The following is a 12317-nucleotide window of genomic DNA, read 5'->3' as shown; positions in this document are numbered from 1 at the left end:
TACTATATAGAACATACTTTTGTTGTGAAGGAATTACTTGTTCAAAATAAGTACCAAGAAAGTCTGCGATTTCGGACGCAGCCATTGGCAAAGAAATTCCCATTTAAGAGGGGAAGCAAATTTTCATGATCAATTATAAGATTATCATCATTGTAATTTTTCACCACAAGACTTGTAATGTGCGCTACCAAAGTCAATGCAGTACAATGTAAAATTTTAAGTTTTAATCTTGTCTACAGAATACACTATTTTATTTTTAAATGTCTGAATTCTATTATAAATGCAATGAAAAAATTGATGAGTAAAAATATGACTGGTTATAAAAAAGGTATAAAAAATAGCAGTCATGACACGATGGAACGTATAACAATTTACAGCAAACATCAGATTTACACAATTTACACAGATTTACACATCTAATGTGCACACAATTACTCACAGCACCATATACACTAAACAACATACAATATACGATAAATAATGTACAATATAGACATCTATACATACAATAAATACACATACGAAAAAATATATATATGTAAATATACAGTAGGTTATGTTGTACTGTGTTGACATACAGTCTGTTTATGGGTTTTTGATCATGAGGGATCAAGAGTTTAGAAATCTAATTGCCTGGGGAAAGAAGCTGTCCTGGAGTCGGATGGTGCGTGTCCTGATGATGCGGTACCGCCTGCCTGTTGGTAGCAGTGAGAGCAACCCATGGCTAGAGTCTCTGATGATCCTCCGAGCTTTCTTCACACACCGCCTGGCATATATTTCCTGGAGGGAGGGAAGCTCACCTCCGATGATACGACTGGCAGTGCGCACTAGGGCTGTCACTTTTTATTCGATATTCGAATATGCATTCGAACATGACGTGAAATATCCGTAATCGAACTATAAATAAACTATTCGGTTTTTAAAGTGCCATGTGTAGCGCATTTTTTACAGTCTATTGTCTTCAACGAGCCCAAGAGGGCCCACGTCACTCCTCTGTTCACCTCTCTGCACTGGCTACCTCTCGCTGCTCGCATCAAGTTCAAGGCACTGACGCTTGCTTACAGATCTATCACAGGCTATGCTCCCTCCTACTTTCACTCACTCCTACGAGTCTACATCCCTACCAGACACCTACGATCGGTCAACGAGCGACGTCTCGTGGTTCCATCACAGAAAGCCACAAAATCACTTTCCAGAACATTCTCATTCACAGTTCCATGCTGGTGGAACGCTCTCCCCACCCTCATCCGGAATGCAGAATCCCTGACAACATTCAAAAGACAGCTGAAAACCCATCTCTTCCGTGAGCACTTAACCTTATAAAAAAAAAAAAAAAAATCCTTTCCCTTTGAAACATCACTTATCAGGCTTATGCTACTCTGAATAATACCTGAACTTCGTATTTTGAGCACTTCTTGCGTTGTTGTTGTTTTTGCCTCTTTATGATGACTCGCTGAATTTTTGTCCTAATTTGTAAGTCGCTTTGGATAAAGGCGTCTGCTAAATGACTAAATGTAAATGTAAAATGTTTTATTTTATTGTTTGCCATCTCATCCAGTAGCAGGCGCTCTAAACGTATTGTAGCGTAGGCCCATGACCAAATCAAGCGAATAAAAGCCAATAGCCAGCTTGTTTTGAAAATGGAAGATAACGCACAGAACGGCCAGCCTGAGCGCACAATTACGACCCCACTGCGCACCACCCTTTGCAGGGCTTTGCGGTTGCGGGCGGTGGTATTGTGGTACCAGGCAGTGACGCGGCTCTCTACAGTGCTGGTGTAGAACCGTGTGAGGATGTGGCGGTTCATTCCAAACTTCCTCAGCCGTCTCAGGAAGAAGAGGCGCTGATGAGCCTTCTTCACGACCGCCTCGGTGTGGACGGACCATGTGAGTTCCTCTGTGAGGAACTTGAAGCTGCTGACTCTCTCCACCGGTGCTCTATTGATGTGTGATGGGGCTGTGTGAATTTCAGGGACAACTTCAGGGACATTCCTCCTGAAGTTGACCACTAGCTCCTTGGTCTTGCTGACGTTGAGGGAGAGGTTGTGCTGTAACACCAGCGTGTCACGAGTGTGCACCTCCTCTCTGTAGGCCGTTTCATCGTTGTCGGTGATCAGACCTACCACCTTCGTATCATCAGCAAACTTAATGATGGTATTGGAGCTGTGAGTTGCCACACAGTCATGTGTGTACAAGGAGTACAAGAGTGGGCTGAGAGCACAGCCCTGTGGGGCTCCAGTGTTGAGGGTCCGTGATGAGGAGATGTTGCTGCCCATTCTAACCACCTGACGTCTGTCTGACAGGAAGTCCAGGATCCAGCTGTAATAGCTGTAATAACCCCCCCCCCCACCCCCCCCCCCCCCCACCCAAATGGTTTTAAGTCAGTTATTTATATCTTTTGCTGTAGTGTGTCAGTAGGAAACATCAGTTTACATTTCCAAACATTCTTTTTGCCATTAATTGTAATAATCCAGTGAGATTTGTGTATGCACAAGGAATCTGACAACAGCTGGTGTGATCTGATCTCATCATCATCGAGTCCGTCTGTGATTACATGAAGAAACAGTAATCATTACAGTATGTCCGTCATGAATTCTGCTAAGCATCTCGTGTCTCATCACTTTTAGAATTACTATGCGATTCCCCGGCACAATCAGTCCCTCACTCACTGACAAAGAGTCTTTCCATTTGTAAAACAACACTATTAGGAAGACTTTTAGCATATTCCGGCCATCCTTCCGTTACGAATCTCTCTACAGTTTGTAGCTGCTCATCCTTTTGTGTCTGTTTTTATTTCTGTCACCTGTGACACAGGCAGACATCTGATGATTGCATTCACGAGACAACTCACATCTGCTGTCACATGAAGTCTTCCGTAGTGTTCAAGGGGCTTCGCGACAGTGCGTCTGCCACAACCAAGCTTTTGCCAGGCGCATACTCCGCTTTCGCGTTAAACCGCATGAGTCTCATCAAAAGTCTCTGACATCTCACTGGCACAGTGTCCAAGTCTTTACTATTGATCAGCGGTATTAATGGCTTGTGATCAGTGATTAGTTTAAATGTGTCCATGTCCACTAAGTATTTCTGGAACCTTTCACACGCCCTTACGCCTGCAAGGCATTCCTTCTCAATCTGCGGCCGGTTGCATAAACATAGCCATAATGTTAAGACAGTGTCTTAAGTTCTAGTATGACCTACTAGCAGTTAGTCAGGGGCAGTCAGTCTTAGTTTTCGTTATCAAAATAGGCTTATCTACGTTTTTAAGTAACTGATTTAAAAAAGCTATGAACCATCTTAAAGAAAATAAATTGATGTCTAACTTGTAAGACTAGTCTTACAGGTTTATGCAACCGGCCCCTGGGCGAATCTTGTTTCAGAATCAGTCAGTCTTCTAGAACAGTACGTGATTTCCAGCTGTCATCATGTTTTTGCAGTAAAACACCGCCGATACCGTAACTGCTAGCATCCGCTGACACCACTGTTTCTTTTCCCAGATCATAGTGTGCCAGGACTGGAGATTTTGTGAGTGAGCTTTTAAGTGTGTTGAATGTGCTTTTCTGTGGTTGATCCCATGTCCATGCACATCCATTTGTTACTGGGGCTGTACCCTCAAGGGTACAATATTGTACCTTAACCTTTAAAAGAAACGGTACATACAGTATATGTACCTTTTAATGCTTTTTGACCCTCAAAAAGGTACATATATGTACCTTGAGGTCCAATAATAAGCCCTATCGGGTACGTTAGTGATTGTACCTTGGGGGACAGAAATGGACTCCTACTTTACCCCTATTTCTGACAGTGTACAAAACACCTCCCTTCATTGCCAAGTCCGGGATGTATTTGCCCATGTAGTTTATGAGGCCTAACGCCCTCCTCAACTCATTTACATTTTTCGGCTCTTGCAAGTCACTTATTGCACGCACCTTTCCAGGGTCTGCCCTGACACCCTGTGCATCCACGACATGACCCAGGAAGCTTAACTCTGCTTTCCTGAATACACACTTATCTTTATTCAATTTGAGGCCCACACTTTCCATCCTTTTCAGCACCTTCCTTTCCAGGTGTTTGTCATGCTCTGCCCGATCCTTCCCGTACACGATCACATCATCCATGTATACAGCAACTCATTCCATGTCCATTAGAAGCTCGTTCATTTTTCTTTGGAAGATTTCCCGGAGCTATGCTGATTCCGAATGGGAGCCTCTTAAAGCAATAGCGTCCCACCGGAGTGATGTTGTAATCGAGCTGCTCTCCTTATATATAACGGAATCTGCCTAAATCCTGACGCTACGTCTAATGATGTAAAGACGCTTGCTCCTGCTAATTTAGCTAGAATTTCGTCTGTTGTGGGAAGCATGTACCTCTCTCTTTTTATGTTGTCATTCAGTTTATTTAATCCCACACAAATTCTGACGGCGCCATTGGGCTTCATGACCGGTACCATGGGTGCACACCAATCTGTAGGCTGTGTGACTCTTTCCACAACACCTTGTTCCTCCATTCTCAGTAGTTCTGCTGTAACTTTAGGAAGCAGCGGTAATGGTACCCTCCGCGCCTTCTTTCAGGTGTATTTTTACCGGCTCTGTTTTCATTGTACCGCTTCCTTCATCTTGGCTATCTGCTCTATTCTTTTGACTAGCCCCATCTCAGCTGTCTGTCGGCTTAGAAGGTTACTGACAGTTCCTCCCGCAACCACATACACGGTAATGGCATACTTTCTACCTCTATGCTCCACTTCTGCAGTGAACTGTCCGATGCAATTTAGTGATCCGCCTGGGCTGTCTAGTGCTATGTTTTTAAGCTGAGCTCTTGGGCGAAGCTTTTCACAGTGTTCATTACGGTAACATCCGCTCCCATATCGATCTTAAAACTAACTGGAGTATCACCTATCTTGAGCAACACAAACCATTTAGCTTCTTCGGACTCATTTTTATTACTCACTGCGCCCAGGTAAAAGCTCTCTTCACTCACTTCTTTCGCCGTCACTTGTCTCACAGTTTTCGATTTGCACATTCTCGCCCAGTGCCCTTTTCTTTTGCATTTTCTGCATTCAGTATCTACCTCTTGCACGCTGCTTGTTGCTGGCTGATCTGCTGCGCGACATCCTCGGCCTGCCACATCATGCCCGCTCGTGTATCACGTTCTTTTTCGGCAAAAAATACTCATCAAATTTTCCAAGCACCGTTTCGTAATCCTCAGCGCTTTCCTCTGCTGCGAAGGTGAACGATTTGAAAATGTTCAGACCAGACAGTTGACCAACCCATTCTGGGAGTGCCAAGGCATCAAAAACTGAAGCATGGTCAATTCCCACTGAAAGCAATATAGTTCACAATTCGTCCGTAGAGTGACGCAGAGCAGTAGTATGTTTGTGACGCCGGGGGGTCACGGGGGGTAAACTTCACGCTCGTTCAAGGAAGTTTAGTCTGCAGAAGGTTCGTCCACTGTCATGACAGCAAAATTTTCATATTTGCTTGACTTGACAACTCTGTGGTTGAATGCGAATGTGATTGAAAAAGTCCCTTTCACACTTTGGTGGTGCGTCACCCAATCACCCTAATGAAACCGCCCCTGGAATCATGTTCAAATCATCAGCAGGCACACTTGACATGGTCTGTTATTAACGATTATGAAGACAACTGCTCTTTTCACAATTTTGCTGCATTTAAAAATAATTTGTGAGATTTGACTTACATTTATTTAGTATCTATAGGCCTATTTTATTGATTAATTTAAACCTTAAACAACAACACTAAATTATAATAATATTAATAATAAGAATTAATTAATTATTATTGAATAAATAATAGTAATAAAATAATAATTTTTACCTACTTCTTCATAAATTAAGTCAAAATTTAAATTTAAAAACCTTATCAAATCTATTTATTATTATCTTATTGTTTTATCAATGTTTATTTGAATCATTATTAATCATAATTATTATTAATAATAAAAGGTATATTTTATACATAATATAGAATTATGTATATATTAATAATGTTAATAATAATAATAATAATACAGCTATAAAAACACAACATTATATATAAAATACTGTCGTCATTATTATGTAAACTAAAACAATATATAATATAACATCATACATAAAATATAATAATACATTATAGAAGATACATTTTTATAACATTATATACGAATATATATTTGATTATTATTATTACACTCCCGTAATTACCAAAAAAATAATAAAAGAGCGATAGAAGCTTTTAATCTGTATGGCGATTTCCCATAATTCCGTGGAACCGGAAACGTTCGGGAAGCCTGTGCTGTCGATGCGGAACTGATGAAGACAGTAAATAAAAAAGCTTTGGGAACTTGCGCTTCATCTCAACACGGGATTTAAAATCTGCAAAAATGACAAACGGTATGTTAATAAACTCGTGTTCTGAGGTGAACTGTCTGGTGCTATTTTATACGTCAGAGAGCGATGAATGCTGTCAGTCAGCTGTGTGTGTGTGTGTGTGTGTGTGTGTGTGTGTGTGTGTGTGTGGACGTGGCTCTTATAGGGCGGCTGCTGGTTTAATATTTAACATCACTGCAAGCTTTTATTAAGTCACGAGCATGATATATTAATGGCGTCTAAATCAAAATGCTTTTATTAATATTATCGTTGAACGGAACCAAGTGTCATGGTGATAGACTGTTGCTAGCTAACAAGCTGAGCTCAACTTGAACAGTTTTAGTTATTCAGGCGTATTGTTTTCTGTGTGAACATCATTAATCATGTCATTACATTAATCTCAATAGATGTCAAATGTTCACATACTCAATCTGGTGTTAAAATATCAGCCGTCATGTCATACACTAATGTGAGTGAAAATGAAACTCACTTTGCTAGTAAGTTAGTTATCACTACAAACATGCTATGTTGAGGATCCCCGTTTTCATGCCTTGCGGAATTATTTTCTTCCCATGAAAAATGGGAATGTGTTTGAACATTTGTTAGAGAGTAGATTTAATTTTCCAACAGTAATTGTATAAATCTTTAATAAAGAAATGTGTTTGTTGCCTAGAAGAAACGTTTTGTGATAGTGGAATAGCAGTTAATGTAGCCTGTATACAGTGTGTGTGTGTGTATACATACACACACACACACACACACACACGCATACATACATACATACATTATGTATGTATTAGGCTTGGCACGATAGTCTGTGTTACACGGTGTTCAGTATGATACATACATACATAGATATATATATATAATAAACATTAAAAATAAAAGCAAAACTTATGTTATATTTAACAATTATATTGTATTTTATTTATTAATCACCAATAGTAGACTTTATCTATTTTTTTTATTTTTAATGATTTTAATTTAGTGATATCTATTATTAAATATGGATATCATGGAGAATGCTTGCTCATAAGGTCGCCTAGAGTCGTAAACGACTGAATGGATAGACTTTATTATATTAAACGTGTAGGTCTACATTTAAATTTGATTGCTTTAATGTAAAAATATATAGATATAATGACCCAGGACCCTATTCTATTAGTTTCTCTTTTATATTATAATATTTGTTGTTGTTGTTGCTTCAAGTAACAAGGTCTAGCTAATGTAATGAAAAACACTGCTTTTTGAAATGTTTGTGACAGAGGGTTGGTTGTGTTCTTTGTTTTCACAGTGTATTCTTTCGACGGCATTCTTGTATTCGGACTTCTCTTCATTTGCACGTGTGCGTACCTGAAGAAGGTCCCTCGTCTCAACAGCTGGCTCTTGTCCGAGAAGAAAGGTGTCTGGGGAGTGTTCTACAAAGGTAAGTGATGTGTAGGACCTGCAGCTGAAGATAGTTCTCCTGCAGTGACACTCAGTGATGTTTCTCTCTGTCTTCTCCGTAGCTGCAGTGATCGGCACGCGGCTTCACGTCGCTGTGGCGGCGTCCTGTTTGTTCATGGCTTTTTACCTGATTTTTCTGAAATGACCTGGATAGATCTGACTCTTGGACACTGGACTATGGAAAGCCGATAGAAATGCAGTGCTGGCAGAGATCGCCCACTCCAGAAGAAGACGCTCAGAGACCCGACTCCACCTGCAGCTTAACACTGGTTCAGGACCTGCTTTCCACTTTTGTAAATGTTTAACTTAAAGATTGGATTTTGGGGGAACTCGGTCCTAGATCAGGGTGAAGTGGTTATATGGATATGGAGCGCCTACTTAAGGATTCAAACTTCACATCTTTTTGTTGTGTTGTTCTCTCAAACATGCACATGTTTTGCTTGGGCTTATGGGGTTACGGTAAAGAAGGTAGAAACAATGTTATCTTGTACAATTATTGAATATAAGGTTGTTTAAAAAAAAAAAAACTATTTTAGGTTTTTGTTGTCATAACTGGCTTTACTCAAGTTATCCCACATGTGTATAAAGACCTATTGTTTGCAGCATGATAAAATGACCTAAAACAGTTCGTTAAAGTGGGCAAATTTAACAGGAAGCATAAAAGTAATTTAGTTTAGTAGTTGTAATGTACTGGCTCATAAAAAACAAAAAAACATAACATTATTTTTTGATATTACATACGTGCCTAGATACTTTAATTGTATTATATATGTCAAAGCAATGCTGCATTCACGCCATGTCGTCTCGAGACGTAGCCATTCACGTCCTCAAACTGAGAATTATGCATTTCTACGGCAACACTATCAACTCCTAAATCAGTCTACAGCGGTCACATGGTACATGTAGGAGCTCTTAGAAAAGTCCCATCTTGCAAGAAGTTATTACGAGCTCTACAAGGAAGTAAACGCTTTGGAATGACGCACACCATGTGACTGCAGTCTGAGGATGTGTTTGGTTCGGTTTGATAAATACACAGCTAAATGGACGTATATAAAGATAAACCACAATAAACATAGACACACAACAGACTTTTTCTGAACGGACACTACAATTTAAATCTTTAACATTCACAAGGGTTTCAGTCTTATCCTTCCTGTGTAGTGACCATATAATTTATCAAAGTTTTTTCAAAATATTATGTTAAGTTTCTGTAATATAGCCTTAGAATGCTAAATATATAAACCCTCTTTTCTCATGTTGGTGCAATTTTGTCTATTACGCATCACAAAAGTGTAAATGCCAAGATGTTCTTTTGTATTTCTGCATTCAGTTGTGTGCCCTAAATCCAATCCTATCATCATTTCTTCATGTACAAAAGTCAACAATTGAGCTAGCCTCTCTCGGCCTGTAAATGTACATAGTCATCCTCTAAAACTGCTATTCAAAATTATAGTTGTTGGGTGTTCATATTTGTAAACATGTGGAACATAATAAATAATTGATATAAAACCCTATGCAACACAATACTAACATGTGAAGAGGTTTTTCTTGTTCATATATAGCCTATGATATAGTGATAGCAGATCATTCAGAATGATATCTGCCAATGCCAATAGTTTGATCATCTTAAAGGGATAGTTCACCCAAAAATAAAAATTCTGTCATTCATTTCTCACCCTCTTGTCGTTCCAAACCCGTAAGACTTTCGTTCATCTTCAGAACACAAATGAAGATCTTGATGAGAGATCTGAGAGATTTCTGTCCCTCTATTGACAGCTACGCAACTCCCACTTTGGCGCTTTAAAGGTCCCATGACATGAAAATTTCACTTTATGAGGTTTTTAAACATTAATATGAGTTTCCCTAGCCTGCCTATGGTCCCCCAGTGGCTAGACGTTTTGATGGGTGTAAACCAAGCCCTGGGTACTTTTGAGAAAATGAAAGCTCAGACGGGCGAATCTAGAAACTTCCCTTTATGTCGTCATAAGGGGAAAGGTTACCTCCCCTTTCTCTTCTTTGCCCGCAAAGAGAATTTGTCCCGCCCATGAGAATATGAGCTGCGATATTGTTTTTTCCTCGAGAGACATCATGGCTTGCAAACGAGCGAAGCATGGCAGTTGCTCAGTGTTTGGATGTACAAATGAACACAAAAGTATTTTTTTTAGTTCCTTCATCCGAGCCTCTGAAGAACCAGTGGGTTATGTGAGTTTCTGATGTGTAATTGTTCAAGTTCAGACAGATAATCTTTCTCTCAAAGTCGTTCAATACTGTTTATGCATCAGCCAGTGACTAAACGATCAACTTCACGTCGTTTCTCTTGGTAGGATGAAAATAATCTTATTTAAACTGTGATTAAAATATATACAGAAAGCGATCAAAGAACAATCCCTTTCCAATCGCCCAAGCTGTCAATCACACAGTGCGAGTTTATCTGGACACTTGCTAAAACTCATTATGAAATCAATGACGCTGTTACACTGCACAACGAAGCTCTTACTGTACTTACCTCATGTTTGCATTGGTGAAATCATTAGTGAGAGTGCAGAAACTGTGTTGCAATGATAAGATCTTCATTCACGCGATCAACAGGCTTTCATCTGCTCAATCACTGCAACCTTTTATGTGATAGGAAATAGTAATAGATCTAAATACTTAAAAAACTTCTCACGATTCTTTAATCTCGATAGCTGTAATAGTAAAAACCTATAATAGTAAAAGTATTTGAGAGAGTTCCACATGTAATGCTATCTATTTCATATGCAAGCCAATCACAGCAGTGGGCGTTTACACTGAAGTCTCAGAGCAGCCAATCACAGCAGTGGGCGTTTATACTGAAGTCTCACAGCCAATCACAGCAGTGGGCGTTTACACTGAAGTCTCACAGCAGACACGCCCCTTCAAACAGAGCGTTCAAATCAGAGGCTAAAATCAGGCTAGGAAAAATGCCTTTTATTTCTAAATTATAACAATTTTTGATGTTAAAAACATACTAACATTAGAAGGGCACCCCAGGAAACATTATAAAATAATAAAATAATCCATGTCATGGGACCTTTAAAAAGTTCATTGAGAGATTGTAAAACTAATCCATATGAATTGAGCGATTTACTCCAACATTTCTGAAGATACTCAATTGCTTTATATGATGACAAGAGGGCTGTTCCATAAAACAAGATTAGAATAAGCCAGGCTTATTTTGCTTAGTCGATTGATTCTGTTTCATAAAGCAAACTTAAAATAGTTCAAACTCAGTCACTCTGGCATCTTATGCTGGGAAACTGACCTGGTCCAGGACAGGCTACTGTCACGCTAAGCCTGAGTTGTTACACAATGAAACGTTAAGTGCCATTGTTCACTTATTAACGTCTTTCCTCGGTTGAAACACTGATTGAGCGATTACAAGAGAATCATACATTTCTGTAAGTTGTACTGTATCTTTCAAATGCATGTTCTTTTTTTCATGCAATAACTTGTATCAAATTAAATTGAACACAAAACGTGTTAAAATAGTCATAGCACAAAAATGTGTCAAGAATTAATGAGAGTGTAGTATGATCACAGATAAGCTTCGGATGAATCGGTTATTGCTGCTTTCTGTTTCCATACTCTCTATTTGAAAACAGTTGTTACTTATGGAGGACGAATATATTTTTGGACTGTGAGTGGAATTTGCAGATGGTCGCTTTAGCAGCTTTAGACGAATATGCAGGAATATCAAACCTAAAACTAACTTTACTGCCCTGTTTTATTTGACAAACGGATCTACACCCACATCAAATGTAGCTGTTAACTATAAAGCGTGTATAGATGCATCTACTCTGAAATCAGCAGATAGTGTACTATATTTTCAACAGTGTCAGCCAATAGTGACATAGAGATCGCCCTCTGATGTTTGATTGACACATTCTCATTTGCATGTTGCGCCAAGGAAAAATAAATATGGAGCTATTCAAAAATGAATAAACGGTTTGAAGGAAAAAATATATCTTTCAGTTTAGCATTTCCTTTAACATTTTTTTAATTCCCCCAACATTGGTTTTATTTATATCTCCTCTCACATTTAATTATTTATATATTTATTTATGCAGCAATATGTGTATTTACGTATTTATTTATGTCTTTATTTGCACATTTATTTATTTATCTATGTAGAATTTTGTGGATTTATTTATTTATTTGCATATTTATTTATTTATTGTTTTTGCAGGTTTCGTCCTCCATAGTTACTCTCAAAGATATGTCTGATATTGTGATGATTTTGTTTGAATGATTCCTAATTACAGTAGGCCTATATAGAACTCTTCTTCTTGTTCTTAATGACATGTCAACTCTAGAGGTCCAGAGGTCAAAGTCCCTCTATATAGGCTATAATGTAATGGGTTACATTAGGTAAATTCAAATTTCTGTAATGATAGCCAAATAACTGATTTTGCTCATTTTTTCATAGATGCCATAAGATATAGGCCATACATACAATTAAAACATACATATTCTATAATCAGCTGTGT

The 12317-nt window shown here is 38.8% G+C and overlaps 2 protein-coding genes across 2 annotated transcripts in view; both read left to right on the top strand.

Annotated features, from left to right (window-relative positions):
• pip4k2cb (phosphatidylinositol-5-phosphate 4-kinase, type II, gamma b) overlaps positions 1-11819 on the top strand; it is a 62198-nt gene extending 50379 nt beyond the window's left edge. The window contains exon 11 of the mRNA XM_082156506.1: positions 9616-11819. The gene's annotated coding sequence lies outside the window, so the exon portion shown is untranslated. The remainder of the gene's footprint in view (positions 1-9615) is intronic.
• tmem167b (transmembrane protein 167B) lies at positions 6239-9335 on the top strand. The gene is made up of 3 exons (XM_082156599.1): positions 6239-6387; positions 7658-7789; positions 7872-9335. The coding sequence occupies exons 1-3, from the start codon at positions 6378-6380 to the stop codon at positions 7952-7954; spliced, it is 225 nt and encodes a 74-aa protein (XP_082012725.1). The 5' UTR covers positions 6239-6377; the 3' UTR covers positions 7955-9335.
• Positions 11820-12317: the final 498 nt, after the last annotated feature.

Source organism: Leuciscus leuciscus (assembly GCF_965113295.1).
Source record: "Leuciscus leuciscus genome assembly, chromosome: 23".
NCBI lineage: Eukaryota > Metazoa > Chordata > Actinopteri > Cypriniformes > Leuciscidae > Leuciscus > Leuciscus leuciscus.
Note: the sequence above shows the minus strand (reverse complement) of the source record. Positions and strands in the feature narration are given on the sequence as shown.